The sequence below is a fragment of the Galleria mellonella genome, unplaced genomic scaffold, assembly GCF_026898425.1.
Source record: "Galleria mellonella isolate WM207_F2 unplaced genomic scaffold, CSIRO_AGI_GalMel_v1 utg117, whole genome shotgun sequence".
NCBI classification, from domain to species: domain Eukaryota; kingdom Metazoa; phylum Arthropoda; class Insecta; order Lepidoptera; family Pyralidae; genus Galleria; species Galleria mellonella.
In genome coordinates, this window is record NW_026441980.1 from 4680467 (window position 1) to 4699637 (window position 19171).

The following is a 19171-nucleotide window of genomic DNA, read 5'->3' on the forward strand; positions in this document are numbered from 1 at the left end:
CCTGCGACGGTCAAAAATAAAGAGAACTAGATGCTGTGTTATTATTGGTTGGCATCATTGATAGCTCCTATTTTACTTGAAATTAGGTAATATACAAGATTTTATTTTTTATATTACTGAAGTGGTAAACAAACATACGGCCCACCTGATGTTATGCGGTTACCATAGTCTTTAAACCCCTGCAATACTAGAGGCATTACGTGCGCGTTGCCAAGTAACTTTAAAGTAACTTCTTTACTCCTTTTTTGAAGAACCACCTGCTGTAGTCTTATTAATTTTAAATCAATAATATAATAATAACAGATGCAGTTTATCTTTATATTAACTTAATAATTATAACACTGTGTAAAAATTATAAAAAGTACCAGAGGGAGGTAGTAAAAAAGTCATCGGCTTGGGTATCTCTGTCCCATTTTTGTTTCTGCCATGAAGTATGGTAACACTGTTGAGTTCTTTTTTTGTATATTTTTTGTTTTTTTTTTTTATTTAAAGGAATATGACAGTGAAATTACAGGGTATAGAGGTCAGTCTCTCTGAGTATCTCAGTCCTTAAGAATGGCAATACATGATGGGTACCATGAGAACCTTGTGTTGTACATGGTGCTTGGTTATCGCTTCTCATCAGGAAAGCTGTGAGTTTGTTTCCTTATCATATAAAAAAAAATTTATATTTGTACTTAATAAGGAACAGAGATGAGTTAAAATATATTTTAAAAACATAATTATAAAATAAATTACTTAAAAGTATGACGGACAATAAATTACGTATATTATAATAATGCATTTAACCACAAAATTATTACGTAAAGTCTACATTACAAACCTCAGTCCTTAAGTACATATAGCCGACTTTTACATAAGATATATTAAATAATTCACATCTTTTGCCCTGTTCAACGTTCAGAAGTCATGTTTGTTCATAGATTTACTGTTGTATCCAGCGTCTACGAATATAGCAGCGTACATGTGGGGCGGTCCCCTCTGGTTGATGCTAGAGCATCACATCAAGTGCTATGTCATGTAACGTCGACCGCCCCGCGCCGTTTATCGCTCCGCTCATCGCTCCGCCTGTCGCTCTGCTGCCCGCCCGACGTCAATCGCGTGCTGATACCAACACGAGAAGCTGTGTGCGGCGAGGATCCGAATGCACGCGGGATACGCTGCCACTCCTCGTTCTATTCAATATCTAAAATATTGTTGGATAATAACTATCGTGAGTCATACTGTATTGCAATTCTTTATGACGGTTTTACTCACGTTTTAAATTCGGGAATGCTCGACTTTCGAACTTGACAACACAGTGCTGCTTATGACACAGTCAAAGATCGTACTCATGAATAAGAGTTTCTATCGAGTTTGAAACTCATTGAGCATACTCAAATTTAAAACATGAACAAAACAGACATAAATAATAACAATCTAATATATTACTTTATTTATTTAATAAGAAAAAAGATATATTATTATTATTAAGTTTTAAAGCAAATTATTGCACTTTGTTTTAGCTTTATACATATAGCACAATATTATCCGTACCTCTATGCTTTAACTTATTTAACTTACTTTTTGTTTTATTAAAAAAACAAGAGTAAAGGTGAATAGTAGAATATTTAGATAAAATATGGTAATTTACCTAAAATATCTTGACCAGGTTATACCTACCGTGATCACGAGTAACGAAGACAATTAAACCTACAAGTAAATACAGATGAAATAATATCCTTAAAGAAAGGGTGATTCCGAAGGGGAGTCACAACCCTCAATAATTTAGAAACACTACGTAAGGAGTAGGATATTTCTCACTAGTTATAAAAATCCATCACATAGCTAAGGTTATATATTTCAAAATCTATCTATACATCCCAAATACTATCTTTCTTCCGCAATAGGCTAAAAATCATGCGAATATACCGTAGCAACAGAATGTGAACGCCTGGCGTGCGTGGAGCTGAGAAGGTCGGAGTTGGCTGTGGAATCGGAACGAGAACGCAGCGTACCGCGCCCTCCGCGTCGCTGGCGCCGGCCGCACCACAACCACCGGTATGGCGGCACGCGCCTAATAAACCACATAATGTCTTGTTAATATTTTAACTGTCGAGAACTCAACTCATCGTCATCATCATCAATCATTGCTTCAGCAGTGCTCCTCGACTCTCAAAGCGCTATCGTTTCGCGGGTATACTTAAATCAGTATACAGTACAGTCGATGTAATTCACACAGTTGTGCTCACTGTTGCATCTCGCATCCAGGGTTATCCCTGGATTGAAACTTAACTGCTGAATCGGTATTAATTCGCAATTTTATGAGAGACGCAGTACATCAATATGTGGGTTATATCGACCTAGCTGATCCACGGCAACATAAGCAGTAACGCTCCGCGAGTCAAAGAGCATTATTGAAGTAAATTTGCTTACTAGTACTGTACATACAGATCAGTGACAGATTATTGTGTTCTTAATATGCGTATCGGATTTATCAGGCAAGCTGTAGTTTGTACTTATTTCAATATATTTATTTATTCCTACTACAACTGCCTATTACATTAACCTTAATATTTAAGGGGAGAAGGGATTGTTAGTAGACTAGAAACCCCAATGTTATTAACATATCCTATCAGACGGGCTCTTGCGGTATAAACATTTGAAGCCCCTTCACATAAACATATCCTATGTCACCTTTTGACAAGTGTAAACTATGATAGTTCAGATGTCTGATTATTTCACATTCTACTCGTATAATATATCGAAATGCGCGCTTTTCAAACGACTTCAAAAAAAGGAGTTTTTAAATTCGGTTGTATTTTTTTTTAAGTTTGTTACCTCATAACTTAGTTGTAATCCGATATGGAAAATATCCTTTTTATCTAAAAAGGATATTTTTATAGTTTATATTTTTATCTTAATAGTCTTAATTAAGTATATGCTTTAAGTTTAAACTTATATATCTATTTATATATAAACATTGGCCTCATATAATTTTTATAGAAATGGTTCAATAATTTAGTTTTTAAATATAATTGACTAGTTTTGTTACCATTGAGGTAAGTTTTTTTTTTTTTGTGGGGCATGATCTTTATTCTCGCTCTAACCCTAACTACATACACACACATTTTCACATATACACAGACATAAGACAGTTCTTCTATACATAGTAAATATTCTATAGTAGCGATATTTACACATTCACGTGCCATTTTTGTATAAAGCATCCAAAGAGTGGCTAAACCCTGTATTGGCGTTGCTAACACCGACCTATTCTGCATTCCTAATATTTAATGATGTTAATTCTTAAATACGTAAATAAAAATTGTACCTTAGGCTAGCATAAATGTGTGGGGAGAACATGCAACATATCAGCGGGTTAGCGGCTGAATTCAGCGGAGCTAAACTCTGTATAAGCGTGGCTAACGCCAAACTATTCTGCGTTCTTGGTATTTGATCGTAGACTTGTAATAGATCAAACACGATGTACGGTGACCAGCACAGCACGAACACTGAAAACAGAAAGTATTTTGTTGAGAAATTGATTTTTTGTATTGTAAAATCTTTATTGTACATAACTCAGATTAAACACTGGTAAATGATTTAATATACAATGGCGGTCTTATCCCATAAAGGGATCTCTTACAGTCAACCTTTAAGAAGCTAAAAGAAAACTGTAGAATGTATAAGGGTATAACCGTACAATTAAAAATAAACTAAATAATACCCAGAAAAAATTGAATATATAATACAATAAAAACAGCTCTTTATACCTACATATGTAAATATCTTTTATTATTGTGTAAGTGTAATTAAGTAATTATTTTGCATATTATTTGAAAACGTTTAAATACGCGAAACCTAATTTTATATCACATTTATTGTATTTTAATGAACTAAATTAAATATTATCGCAGAAGTTTATAGTAGTGACTAGGATTATATTAAAATATCTGTGTTTATCTGGCTGCCTCGATGTTTAAGTTGGGATATTCAGTTGGCAATCTGAGTTGAGAGGTTTATGTTTACTCCAATTCTCCCCCTCGGGAATTATTATTATTACTGTTAATGAAATGAAAATAACAAAGAGATTAGTGATTCGCCATGCACATTTTTGAGAAATATGGCGTCGTTCCAATAATAAATTACTTGACGAGACCCGGGGGTCGACCCAAAATACGCATATTCATTTCAACGAGCACAAGAATATTCGCAGAAGTCACTACACTAACATTGACAAAGTGGAGGGTAACTGAGAAGAAAACATGGCGGGACCGCGAATTAGTCCTTGTAATATCTATGCAATTCATTTAATATATTAAAGATATGAGAATTACAATTACATTAATTATTCCATTTTAAAATAGGTAAGTCTATATTATGAGAAGTTAGACAATGAACATTATAACGACGCAAAACATAGAAAACTTTTTTATTTATAAAAGTATGCCTTCTAGATCGAATTGAATTGATAATCGAGTCGGAAACCTCATTACGTACGAAGCGTATCATATACATCACAGTATCTATATTCTTTAATGTCTATGGTGCTGTTATTGTCCATTGTGATGGACCATATTGCATCTGGTGAGCCGTCAGCTTTCTTACCATTCCATGTATTTACAAAAATGTAAGAAAATTTATCAGTTGTCCCATAGTACAAACTCAATTAGCGTAACGCCAGATGGCGCCATGTAGTATGACCAATAAAAAAGTGTATTACTAACCGAATACAATGACGAATGTCATTTTGACACTCTTAATTTTTGCTCTAGGTATAAGCCCTCTGGAGCTGGCTCGACGGGAATCCGGGTCACTCTCCACCTGCCCTGGAAATTAGAAAAACCAACGGTTTTACTACAGAAAAATTAAACTGATATTTACATAAAATTAACATAAAATTACTTACATATTATTAATATACATTTTTCCAATGACTAAACTATATACTACTATAATATAATATACTGTTCTGTTAAACACAGTTTATTTAATCATTGTTTTAAATATTTTCTGTAATAAAACCATTACGGCCTTACTATTATATATATTTAAAATCTACGTAACAAAATGTATAGATTATTATAATTAAATTTATTATTTTAAACATCTTAAATTTTTAATGACGATGTCATTTCATCACTTTCTTTTGACATAAACAGATGTTTTTTTTATTAAGACGACATATATTGAACACTTGTTTATTGCAAGTTTAATTTTATTGTGGTAAGACGGTTAGGGATTTCTTAAACTCTGTTTAGACATACAGTGCCAGACAATAAGGACAAACGATTTTATAAATATATAATAGTATATTATACATGAGCAGCCCATCATTTATTGATTAATTGTAAACTATATTAAATATTTACATTCTTATTGTCAACTATGATCTAATCTCGAAAGTTTTATCTGTAGCCTAGCCACGTAAACTAGAATAATTGAAAACGGGCCAAATTCCAAACTTATCTTATACTTTAGTAGCCAAGTAGCCAAAGCAATAAATAAAACGTTTTTAACATTTGTTATCTCGGAGTATAAATTTATTTGCCGCAGGTAAATTTAAGATTGTGTTCCACAAAAAGGTTGACTTTTATTGTAGCAAAACTAGTTATTATGATTTAAAAACTAAACTACTAAATCGATTTTGATAAAATTACTATAGGACTAATCTGAATCTATAAAGAGATCCTTTCAGATAAAAGAAAAATATTCTAATTCGATTTATAATTGATGGAGTTATGAGGTACATAGAAACATAAAAAAGTGCAACTGAAATAAGAGTTGTGTTTGCATGGCTGTGTTTCGGTTTGAAGGTTGGGATATGGCGTGAATTTACAGGGTACAGAGGAATAACACCTGAGTCCTCAGGAATGGCAACGCAGGGAGGGTATCATGGACGAAACAGTATACTCTGTTATGTCCATGGTACTGCTCATGTCTATAGGCGACGGTTACCACTTTCCATAAGGTGGACCATCAGCTTGTTTGCCATTCTAAGTTATATATAAAAATTAAAAGTTTTTACTAAAGACACACTTGTACGCACGCACGCACACAGATTCAGGGATTAGTGTGAACAAGTAAAATTCAAGTTTTTGAACAAAACAACAGTTGACTCTCTTACCCATTCTTTGTAACTGAAATTACATTCTGAATTCGTAGTAGAATTATAAAAAAATGTTCAAAAATACTTAAAATTTAAGTTCGAATAAAAATATTTCTTTTTACTTTCTTCAACAAACACAGTATTTTTATATATTAAGAGGAACATACTACTAGCTGTTTCCACGGCTTCGCTTGTGTGAATCAACAGGTGTATAAAGTATCCTATATGCTAAGTTAGGATATAACTTACCCGTGTACTGAATTTCATTCAAATTCATTCAGTAGCTTTTGCATTAAAAGTTAAAAAAACATCCATTCTTACAATCTCTCACGCTTATGTATATGTATAAAATAATACTAGTTACCATTTCGCATTGTTTTCGTTCTTCTAGAATTGATAGGTGGGCTCATGACTACTGCTTTGCTCTTGGTCCATATTGTCAGCACAATGACGGCATAACACGCTGCTATGGCCAGGGCTGGTAACACGAAGATCATCACCGACACGAGAGTCATCCAAATCTGCCATCTTCTTGGAGTTTCTAGATCTATCCAGCACTGGAGCTCGCCTGGAATCGTTTAACGTAATCCTTATACTAATGGTATAAAAATGTGAAAATGAGTTTGTTTCTTATCTCTTGACGCCTTAATGACTCTATTCATCATTATCATATCAGCCGTTAACTGTCCACTGCTGAACATAGGCATAAGTTATGGAGGACCATAATAGGGGGTTTTGCTGGAAGTTGCCACACTTGGCAGTTGGGTTATAAATGATGGAGTTATGAAGTAACAAACATGTAAAATACTACCGGATTGGGAACCTCCTCCTTTTCTGAAATCGGTTGAAAAAGGACTAATTTTGCAAATTTTATTTTAATAGTCGAAAATGAACGGAACTCCCTGCTTATTTTGTCTAGCGGATCATCAGTAAGGGATGAATTTAGGAGGATAAAGTCAATTTAATTGGCCCATTTTAACGCTAGACCCCAATACCAACCTCTCTCTTACTCCCCTCCTTCTTCTGCCTCCAGATAAAGCATAGTAATTATAGTGCCATATCCCATATTTTAACAATAAAAAAAAAAACAGCATATAGTCTTGTAATCATATTTGTTAGGCAGTAGAAATATTAATGGGACAGAGGTATCTATGTAAAAACTTTTGTTAGTCTTCCTCTCTAGAGGGACTCTTGAGTGATAGATACAAATACGTACATATAAGAGTATTATATCAAAGGTAAACGACGGTACGGAAGCTGTCGGTTCTTACAAACAGATAAGGGATGATAGCTTTTGGAATATTTTCCAAGATTTTTGCTTTATAAATATACTGACTCACCCAGCAAATGTTCTGCCGCTACCGCCATCTATCGGTTATATTTTTCTTAACTTGTTTTCAATCAAATTGAGCTTTTTTTCAATAAGTAAAGATGAAATAGTAACCTCGTACGTGCTATTAGTATACACTGGCGGGACACCAGTATGAGATGACAGGTGAGAACGAAAGCAGGTCAATTGGCCCATCGTGATAATAATTAGCGACAGGTTGACCTTTCCAAGGGGTACCACGTGGAGGTCAACCTGTCAGGGTATATTAATAGCAATGGGGTTGTTAGACCCCATTACTAACAATCCCTTTCCCCTTCTCAATTTGGATTAAACAATATGCATTTACGAGATTTCATTAAAATTGCCATTTCAAAGACTAGCGTTAACGAATATTGTGACACGGGATTTTTATACATTAAAGTAAAAGGCATAGCAAAAATAAAAACAATATGGTAATAATAATAAAAAATGGAAAAAGATAAATATAGTTTTTATCTAAATTCCTAATTAATGAAAAAACCGCCGGTTACGGATAGGCAAAAAGCTAAGTTAAAGATATGGATCATAAAGTCTAACGATATCCATGACAGCATGGCACAGTAATGAGTGCGTTTGCTTTACGTAGACAAGGTCCCAGGTTCAATACCCAGACAGGTCATTTAGAAAACAAAGTTTTACGAATATACACGGGTTTGAGTAATCTGCATAATGCCTTCAGACGTTTGATGTCCTAGTTCCTCATAATACAAGGTATCGTAGTTTAAAAACCATGTTATGCGTTAAGACTGCCTTTTGTATCACTTCTCATTAAAATTTACTGTATTTATTATTTTTATAAATGGTGTAACTGACGTCAGGCTGATGGCCGGTTGTAAAACTATAAGCCAAATCTTTTTATAGTATGAATAAAAACATATTACGCAGACCTCAAATAATAATTGAGATAAAGGCAGGATAATGATATCGATCGATGATGGTGTAACATAGTGTATATAAATAAATAAATACCTTGTACTTCTCTTACTTCGTACAGAATGAGGAGTGGTATAGAAAAGACGATGCTGATCAGCCAAGCTGACACAATAAGACCTCTAGCTCGATTCCCTGAAAATTAAAAACATTTCGAATTATACAATTTTATATAATATTAACAAATATATACATTTGTAGTGTACAAGTATAATAAATCCACATTATTTTATCAATATTATAAATGTGAGTAAGTTGAGTGAAGTAAGTTTGTTTGTTTGTTATTTCATAACATCTTAATTGTTTAACCAATCAATTTGAAATTTGGCATAAATGTACTACATAATATCGACTATCGGTACGATTATAGTATTGCAAAGATTTTTATATTATACTTAAGTAATACTTCAATTTGTTAGAATTATTAGGCCTCAGCATATATTCTTCTCCATCACATACAGTTTGTGTATATCAAATTTTAAAGTGATTGGTTAATCCGTTAAGACACTATGAGGTAACAAACATATCAAATTATCAGAAACCGGGGGGAAAGGGATTGTTAGTAATGGGGTCAAATAGCCCCATTACTAGCAATATGCCCTGTCAGGTAGCCTCCGCGTGGTTCCCCCTGGAAACCATCGTGGCTAATTCTAGTTGAATTCGTCAGGATGGGCTAACTGACGTGTTTTCATCCACATCAGTCATCTATCACTGGTGTCTCGCCAGTGTATACCGATAGCGCAGGCGGGGTTACCATATCATTATCACCCATTAAAAAAAATCCTCAGAAACCAATTCAGATAGAGTGGAACCTTTAAAAATTATAGGAATAAAAAAAGATATAAAACTCTTTTAGTCCCATATCGCATAAATTTCATTTAATTAAAAACATAAAATACGAAATGAAAAGTATTCGTATTACGACATTTTCAACACAGAGCTGAAACAAAAAATAAACGGTCGTTTTGTCAAATAGAAAAGTTAATTGAGAATCATAGTTTCGTTTTATTCACAACTCATGAATAAAGATCGACAATAAAAATAATGGGTAAGAATAATTTTTTCAATCGACTTCGAAAAAGGAGGTTCACAATTCGGTTGTATTAGGGGCGAAAGGGATTGTTAGTAATGGAGACTGAGAATTCCATTGCTAGCAATATACCCAACGAGGTCGACCGCCACGCGGATGGATTGGATGAAAATAGTATGGTAACCCCGCTTGCGCTAACGGGATACGCTGGCGAAACACCAGTGAATGGTGATCGATGAGGATGAAAACAGGCCAGTTAGCCCATCATGATGAATTCATCAGAAATTAATCATGATAGTTTCCAGGGAGAACCGCGAGGAGGTCGACCTGGTATTGCTAGCAATGGGATTCTCAGTCTCCATTACTAACAATCCCTTTCCCCCCGATAATACCTAGTTCAGTAGTGTGATTATTTGAGAGGCAGCCCTTGCTTATTCGCATTGAACATAAGATCAAAGTTTCTATTGGATATAATAATATTTAATTAAAAGGCTTCATTAATGTATTTGGCTCTTCACTTAAGACAAGTTCAATATTAAAATTTATTGAAATACCCTTTAATTATTATGAGCTAATTCCACGAAATGTGTATCGAATATTTCGTCTTAACGATGCCAGAGACTCCGAAGTTAATCTCTGGAGTCTTTTAAACAAACTTTCTTTCTGCTTTTCACTCGCTATGAATTATATCGATACTAGTTTTTACATGTGACTTAGTCCGCGTGTACGCCATATGTTAAATTACCGAGTAAACAGTAGCCAGTATGCTTCTTCATTTTAAGGTACCAAATAGCAACTAACTAACTCAATTTCACATTTTTCATTATATTAGTAATAATAACTAGCTTTTGCCTGCGAATTCGTAAGCATAGATTTTATCGTAGGAAATTTAATCTTTCTCTATATAAAACACTTTTAAGAAAGTAAATAGAAACTTAATTTTACAAATCGTATTAAATTTAAGATAGTTTTCACATGATACTGGAATAAATATACAGTCGGATAAAAATAAAAAAAAAAATGTTTTGACTTCTATTGTTATTATTAAGTTTCTTTTTTTTTTAAAATATCTCCTACGTACAGACATCGCTCCGTTAAAATTTTATTATATATTCAGTTATTATTATTCCCTTTGAATTATTAAAAATTATTGAGTCTCCTGCGACTTCACTCTCGTGAATCAAAATATAATGTATCTTTTGTACCAAGTTAGGATATATCTATAGGATATATATATATATATATATATATATATACATACATATATATATATATATATATATATATATATATATATATATATATATATATATATATATATATATATATATATATATATATATATATATATATAAGTTAGGTATATATTACCCATCCGTTTATCAAATTATTATTAAAATTATTTAAATTTGTTCAGGAATTTTTGCATGAATAACAAACATTATTATATTAATTAAATTTAGGAAAAATAATTGGAGGACATACTCAGCCTAAAATCAACATGGCGTTCCGAAGGATACGTGCGTAGATAAAAAGTTAATGAAATATCTATACTAATATAATAAAGCGGAAGAGTGTTTGTTTTTTGTGTCTGTTTAAACGCGCTAGTTTCTGGAACACCGTCGAATTTTAATTTTTTTGCAGTAGACACCTTATTTCTCGAGAAAAATAAGGTAAAGGCTATTTACCATGAGGATATGATCACGGATGAAGTCGTAAAATAGAGCTAGTATAAAATAATTTAGATCATTTTTTATTAGGTAATAAAAAAAAGTAATAAATTTAAAAATCACTACATAGTATAAAACAAAGTCGCTGTCGCTGTCTGTCCATCCCTATATATGCTTAAATCTTTAAAACTACGCAATGGAGTCTGAAATGGTTTATTTTAGTAGATAGAGTGATTTAAGAGGAAAATTTATATGTATAATACATGCATAATATAGTAGAGAAACACTTATAATTTTGGAGGTGTCTAATGTGATGTACTGTGCACCCGTGCGAAGCCGGGGCGGGTCACTAGTAATAAATAATTGAAATTAGTTGTCATTACAAATATATGCTTCGTTTTAAAGGGTACGATATGGTAGTGAAATTACACGACATGGGAGCATAACACTATAACCCCAAGAAATGGAAACGAATGAAGGGCACCTCGGTTGTCACAGTATACTCCATGATATCCCTTATAGTGTTCATGTCTTTAAACGATGGTGACGGCTTTCCATCAGGTGGCACGTCATATAGTTTGTTGTTGTTTAAAAAAAAGTGCAATCATACTTACAACTTCCTGAAAAGTTCATGGGGTTTGTGATGGCATCGCAGCGGTCAATACTGAGTGCGACTAATACATATGTAGATGCGTACATAACCACAGCCTGAAAATAAATAAGTACATTAATACTAAGTACTACTCGTGTATGGGGGAAAGGGATTGTTAGTCCAAGCCCTTTCAATTCCTTCTCATTCTGAACATGGCTGTATTTTATCCAGGTCATATGGCCGAAGCTGCGATTATAGGTTAGTATTATAAATGTGGAAATGGATTTGTTTGTTTTTTATTATTATTATTTGTTGACACTTTAAATACATCATTTTGGCTGACTTTTGGCTACAGCAGAATATCAGTATTTTGTCCTTTTGAAGCCAAAACAATAAACTGAGTTGTGAGCATTTTTTGTTACTACGGCACATGATGGAAATGAAAAAAAAAATCTTTTATGTATATTGCTTTTTTTGTATATGTTTATTTATGTCTGTTATTATTAGTGTGTTGTAAGTAACGCAAATAAAACACATAACATATCTATGTATGTATCTATTATGAAACTTGGTATACATGTATCATATGGGATGGAGAAGGGGATATTCAGACACTTCTAAAAAAAAACTAGTACTTTATACCCGGTTTATGATGACGCAGATGATGAAAGCAATATAAACGGCCTTAAAATGGTTTATTTTTATTTTCTTTACTTTTGTAAATGGTCGTCTAAATTCAGACTCGTTAGAATTTAATAAAGGATTGTGGAATAAAGACAGAAAGAAAATACAACAAAAATAACGAGATGCTTTTGTTTTTTCTATTCTGTACAGATATAAAGATCAACTTCTTTCATTAACTATGTTTTGCTTTTGTATAATCCCTTACTTTTAAAAATAAAAATAAGATCTATTGTAAATATAAACAGAAGTACCATGTTTGATAACTAGTTCACTGTCTTATATACCAATAAATAAAAAAAAGATAGTACAGGCATGAACTCCCTGTCGAGGTTTTTCCAGGAGATTACAGGTTCTTAAAAAAAGGGATAAAGGGGTTTCTTTAGGATTGGCAACACGCGCGTGATACCGTGGTATTACAGGCGTTCATAGGCTACGATAACCACTTTCTATCAGGTGGTCCATAAGCTTGTTTGCTATCTCAGTGGTATTAAAGAAAAAAAGCATAAAACTTTTTATTTTAAAAATTGAACGGATCTGTTTTAAGTCAAACACTTTTCAATTCACTCTGGTAGATAAAGTATGCAAGGATATTGCTTAAAATTACCATTAAAAGTTATGATATGAAAGTTCTCGATATTTCCCGGAGTTTCTAAAGTCAATTGGCGTTAGAAATTATTTTTTTAAATATTAACATTACTCTGTGAGATGTTTTCCATTCGTAAATTGTTGAAGAATAATTGAAAATGTTACCTAAAATTCTACAAAATTCAAATTTCCTTTTAAAAAAAGAGTTAGGTTCTATTTAATTAAAAATTGAAACGATTGTATTTCCAATAAAATTACTCTAGAAAAGCACTTATTAATTAAGAAAATTAAGCTACGTTAATTTTATTATAACTCTATATTTTATATATAATTTTATCACACGCGTACAATGTACATTTATAATCTATCCTTAAATCTATCTACATAAATAAAAATGAATTGTTAAAATGTGTTTACTAAGCGCAAAACTCGAGAACAGCTAGACCAATTCGGCTAATTCTTTTTTCAAATATTCGTTGAAGTCTGACGAAAGCGTCTTATTCTGGAGAGGATGCTATTTCACTATTTACCTGTAATCTCGTAGCGTTTAATCCCGTTTATGAATTTAAAATGAACGTTAAAATTAACGTATAATAAATAAAATTAACGTAACACATTAGTTCTATGTAACAATAATGAGTGTTATGGTCAAGAAGAAAGTGTTATTTTTTTTTATACGACTTAGAATGGCAAATAAGCTGACGGCCCACCTGATGGAAAGTGGTAACCGTCGCCTATAGACATGAGCAGTACCATGGACATAACAGAGTATAGTGTTTCGCCCATGACACCCCTCATGCGTTGCCATTCCTGAGGACCCAGGTGTTATTCCTATGTACCCTGTAAATTCACGCCATATCCCACCCTTCAAACTGAAATACAGCCATGCAAACAACTGCTTCACAGTAGAAATATGAATGGGACAGAGGTACCCAAGCAATTGACTTTTGTATAAAGTCTCCCCCTGGTCTCCTTCCCTCTTACAGAATATTATGCTAAGATATTGAATATGTCAATAATGAAACACTTACCTGCAGAAATTTGACTATTTTGCACATAAACTCCCCGGCTAACCACGCTATCGTGATCTTCTGTATAATATCCACGAATACATAAATTAAGCCCACAAATAGATCTGTAACAATAAATACAAGATTACTCTCTAGTACACGTTGGTAAACATTCATAATATTTGTGCGTTCGATGCGGAATTTGTTGGATTTATTGTTTGATGGGTACTCTGTATCTGATAAACGATGACTAAAAATCTTGAAGTTAACATGATAAATTGACAGTTTAACGAAGTGCTTGCATGGCAAAGAAATTTGTTGTTTTTCGGACCATGTTTGTTTGGAAAAAATAATCAAATAATGTACCTATAATACTGTTTTAAATGGATTCTAATGATATTGATTACAGTCTGTATAACTTATACGAAACAACAAACAAATGCTGAACTGTAATATTGACTTCTGTTAGTGCTGCCATAGTTTTAACCATATCTGTTAAGCTTTATTATAACTTGTAATATGATTATAGTATAATATTTACTACATTTTATAGTTATCGTAGCGGATTCCTAGCAGAAGTTAGAGAAAACATAAGGCTTCCCTCCATAGGCGCATTTCAGTGAAGGACCAGGTGATCCGTGCCATCCTCAAAATTGTCTAGTTCTTAATGGACAATAATGGAATGATTTTCCTTGCTGTGATTTTCATATACGCCGGCGAGGAACCAGTGAACCGTGGAAAGTGAAGGATGAAATCAGACCAGTTAGCCCATTGTGATGAATGGACGGATGGATAAAACAAGAATTAATCACGATGGTTACTAGAAGAAACTGCATGTAGGTCGACTTGATATTGCTAGCAATGATGATTAACGTCTCCTTTATTAATAATTCTCTCTCCATCCAGAATTGTCTGGTGCCCTCTTTAGGATACGAACGGACCTTTCGACTATAAAGACATTTCCAAGATTACAATATGCGTTCTTTTAAGACTCAGGCCCTTCCTGAAAAACAAATACACTAATACTTCGCCGATCTCTCTTTAGGAATGGTATTACTAGATTATTTACGTTATAAATAATATTAATATTTATGTTCATTTTTATATTTTATCCGAGCAGTAAGTTCTATCTATTATTCTCATATTCATGTATAATATAGTATATGTTATATATGTGTATAGTATGTATATTTGTTCTTTATATATATTGATTTGTTTATATATGTAAATTTATTCCCTGAAGATGCCTCATTTAGACGTAAAGCACGTGTCGCAAAACGTGCGGGAACAAAATGACAGTCGAAGATCGATGACTAATATCATATGAAAGGTTGTGGAACTTCTGGTAGTAGTAGTGGTGGTGGATCTTCAAGTGTTAGCAGTCATATACATACTAATGGTAGCGGTATTAAATAAAATAATTCTATTCAAATAACCAGTGATATGGACTTCCACAAGATAACACGTAGTTCAGTAAAATATTTATGTATGTATCAATTATTACTAGTACCGAATTCGAGTATTCTAACACTTCCCAAAGGTTGTACGGATGGACTTAATGCTTTTAGCATTAAGTCCGTCTTGCATGTAAACATACATGTACTAATAAATAAATATTTGCAGAATACATTTGTTTGTATAAATGTAGTATATTTATAAAGTGATAGGAACGTTTGTAAAAATACAAAATTAGACATTGTACTTTATACGAAATAACAAACACTCTCATCATAAATACCACAAGAGATACAAAACGTTTACACAGTAGAGCTAATCCCGTGAATCATTGCTATTTGTTCTCAAACATAAGTATTTTTTCACATAAATCAATATACGATGACTAGATATACTCTCTCATTGCAATGGTGTTAGAATTATTATTTTCAACGCCGCCAGTCTCTTGAAATTGTTTTGATACCTACACATCAACTATTACGTACTTATTTTAAAACCTTTATTTATAACTGCGACAATCACGGTAATGAAGGGGGTAAAAGATTCTTAGTAATGATAGTATTATATTATCTGTGGTAATGGGGTTTAGACATGAGCAGTATGATGGGCATAACAGGGTATACTGCGACATCCATAATACTTTTCATGTGTTAACATTTTTAACGATAAAGTGTATATCTTTGAACCTTACAATTTCAATGTCATATCTTACTCTTCGAATCAAAACATAGCCATGCAAACACAATTATTTCTCAACAGAAACACGAATGGGAAAGAGAAATCCAAGCAGACGACTTTTGTATAAAGTCTCCATCTAGTAAATTTTAGGTGGAAAATTTGCAACGTGGAATAACTATAACAGCACGTAAACTAAGTTTTACACTTTCAACTTAAACCGTTAACACAACCGTGTGGTTGTGAAATGAAAAGCTGCCTTCTATGCAACTCAATTAAGTACCTTTACTGTGTGAAAAAGGGTCGGGACCTTGCCCAAAAGGTTCGATTTAAAATGTATAAAGTTCACAAAGCATGTTATTCTACAAGTTTTGGATACATTTCCTACTACCTTTATCGCACTGATGGAAACTAATTTACGAAGTGATATATTAATTTATTTAATTAAATAAATTATATATTAAATAAATACATTATTATTTATTTTAATAAACGTCATATACTAAGAACTGAAACTTACTGCTTAAGACTGTCATAAATGGAAATCACTTCTATGAGCGTTATTCCCCCAAATGAAAAAAAAACAAGATTTTTTTAATCCACTGAGGTGGGAAACAAGCATACGGCCCACCTGATGGTAAGTGGTTACCGTAGCCTATGAACACATGCAATACCAGAGGTATTATCGTTATAATCACGGTAAAACTATAAAGCTATTATAGTTTATGTTGTATTCTTGTTATCATGATTATTGTTATCATCATTTTCACCGTCATCAATAAATTTCGTTAAATATCAGATACTGGCCGCGGGTTCGCACTTTTTTTTTAATAAAATACAGCTCATGTTATATTTTGCTCGTGCTCATATTATATATACCTCACAATCAATGGGTCTCGTTTATAGGAAATATCTACGTAGTTACAAAGTATTGATGTGATGGCGGGTAATATTATTCATGTTCCTATTAATTTTATTTATTTATTTAATTATTTATTGTACACACCAGTTACAAAAATATGACAGAAGTAATCAAATGTACAAACGCGAACTTAACTCTAATAGAGTTTTCGTCCAGCAAACCCAAAGTGGAACGGAGCATCAATCAATATTAATATACATAAATATTAAAGTGAGTTTGTTTGCTTATTTCTTAGTGCCTTAAATGCTTAAGCAGTTATTATGCAATTTGATATACACTTATTATATGAGACGGAGAAGGACATATGCCACTCTTAATCCCGATAAACGAATATTATTCCGGTCACGCGGTCAAAGTCGCAGGTAAAAACTTAGTAGTTATATTATTTGTTATCATAACTATCATATCAGCCTTAACTGTTCATTGCTGAATATAAACCTCCCCTTTGGGGGGAGGGGGAGGAATTGCTAGTAATTGCCACGCTTGGCTAGCGGATTGACAACTGCAGTTAGACTTTAGGGATGTTTTAGGAGAGGCACTGCTGCCCATCCCTCGACGTTCCATAGTCACCTCTAACGACATCCAAGAAAACGTCCAACCCACGTGGAAACGTCGGCAATAATGAAGCAGATATGCAGGTACTGTTTGCCAGCAAAATTTTTAAATTTTTTTATTAAATTTTTATTTTACAAGTCCCGATAATCTTTTAAAATATCGATTATATTTATTTACATTTCCATTAAGTTCTAATAAAATAGACGATAGATACCAGGAAAAACTTAGATTATCCTGCTATGATCAAATAGACCATGTTCTGTTTGAGACAAAGTCAAGGATCCCTAGACCGGCCTTCATACAAGAGGCGACTTATGATAGTACATGTAGCAAGAGATGTACGCAAAGGTAGAGACAGAGGCACACAATTCTCTCTGCCTGCCCCGTATGGACTCGATGTGAAGATGTTTTTTTTTTATGCAACTTAAAATGGTAAACAAGCTGACGATCCACCTGATGGAAAGTGATAATCGTCACCTATAGACATGACATATGTAGATAGAAACTCGTTATAAATTTTTTTTTTTATGCGTGAAAATGGTATGATAACCCTGCCCGCGCTAACGGGATACGCTGGCGGAGCACCAGTGAAGGGTGATAGATGAGAATGAAAACAGGTCAGTTAGCCTATCATGATGAATTCATCAGGAATTAACCATGATAGTTTCCAGGGAGAAACGCGAGGAGGTCGACCTGGATACATAATATATTATTTATTTATAAGATTTTTATGACATATTTCACTTAGTATAGTGAAAACAATACCGCCCAAGTACAAGTGATACTCGTGCGATCATTGTTCCGTATTGTAAGTTGTTATATTCAATAACAAATATTCATAACGCACGTCTGAATTTACAACTAATATCATAAATATGAAAGTTCGTAGAAATATTTGTATGTTTATAAATATATTAATGTGGTTTCGACGTAAATTGGGCCACTCTCTGTCCTGTCCCGTGAGTGTCGTTAGAGGTGACTGAGGGAACTAAATGTCGAAAAAAGTCTGACTGCAGTTGCCAATCCACCAAGAATGACAACTGGCAAAACCCCCTATAAACAGAGGCTTATGTTCAGCAGTGGACAGTTAAAGGATGTTATGATGATGATGAGATGAATATTAGTAAGAATACGGAACCCTTAGCACGTAAATATAAATCATATTTGACATATTTTATTTTCTTTCTTTCATAGGTAAAATTAGGACAATATTTTTTATATTATTTTAGTAAAAGTCTGAATATAAAAAACTCAAACCCATTTATTCTGAACTAGACGACAAAATCGTAACAGTACACAAGTGGATTTTGAAAATATGCAATCACTTCTAGATGGTTTATTAAGATAAAAAATATTTACCAGACTTTAAGTTCAACAATAAACAACTGTAAAAACTGTAGCTAATTTGATGTAGTAGTTTTTGATCGTCACCGAAACAAATATACAGATAGACGAATGTTCCAAAAATCTTGTTGTTTTGACTTCTATTATTCTTATTAAGGTCTTAAGCGGTTGCTCATATATTGCTTTTTTTTAACTTCCAAAATTCGTACGTACAAAGTCGCGGGTATAATCTAGTAAAATACACAAATTATGACAATGT

The 19171-nt window shown here is 33.0% G+C and overlaps 1 protein-coding gene across 3 annotated transcripts in view; it reads right to left on the reverse strand.

Annotated features, from left to right (window-relative positions):
• Positions 1-544: 544 nt before the first annotated feature.
• LOC113511665 (cardioacceleratory peptide receptor-like) overlaps positions 545-19171 on the reverse strand; it is a 157976-nt gene continuing 139349 nt past the window's right edge. For all 3 annotated transcript variants that reach the window (XM_052896702.1, XM_052896690.1, XM_052896694.1), the window contains 8 exons: positions 13983-14086; positions 11705-11798; positions 8430-8525; positions 6456-6659; positions 4710-4811; positions 3314-3494; positions 1912-2056; positions 545-1186 (listed from right to left, as the gene is read on the reverse strand). In XM_052896702.1, the coding sequence (XP_052752662.1) occupies positions 1094-1186; positions 1912-2056; positions 3314-3494; positions 4710-4811; positions 6456-6659; positions 8430-8525; positions 11705-11798; positions 13983-14086 (1019 nt within the window). In that variant the 3' untranslated portion in view covers positions 545-1093. The remainder of the gene's footprint in view (positions 1187-1911; positions 2057-3313; positions 3495-4709; positions 4812-6455; positions 6660-8429; positions 8526-11704; positions 11799-13982; positions 14087-19171) is intronic.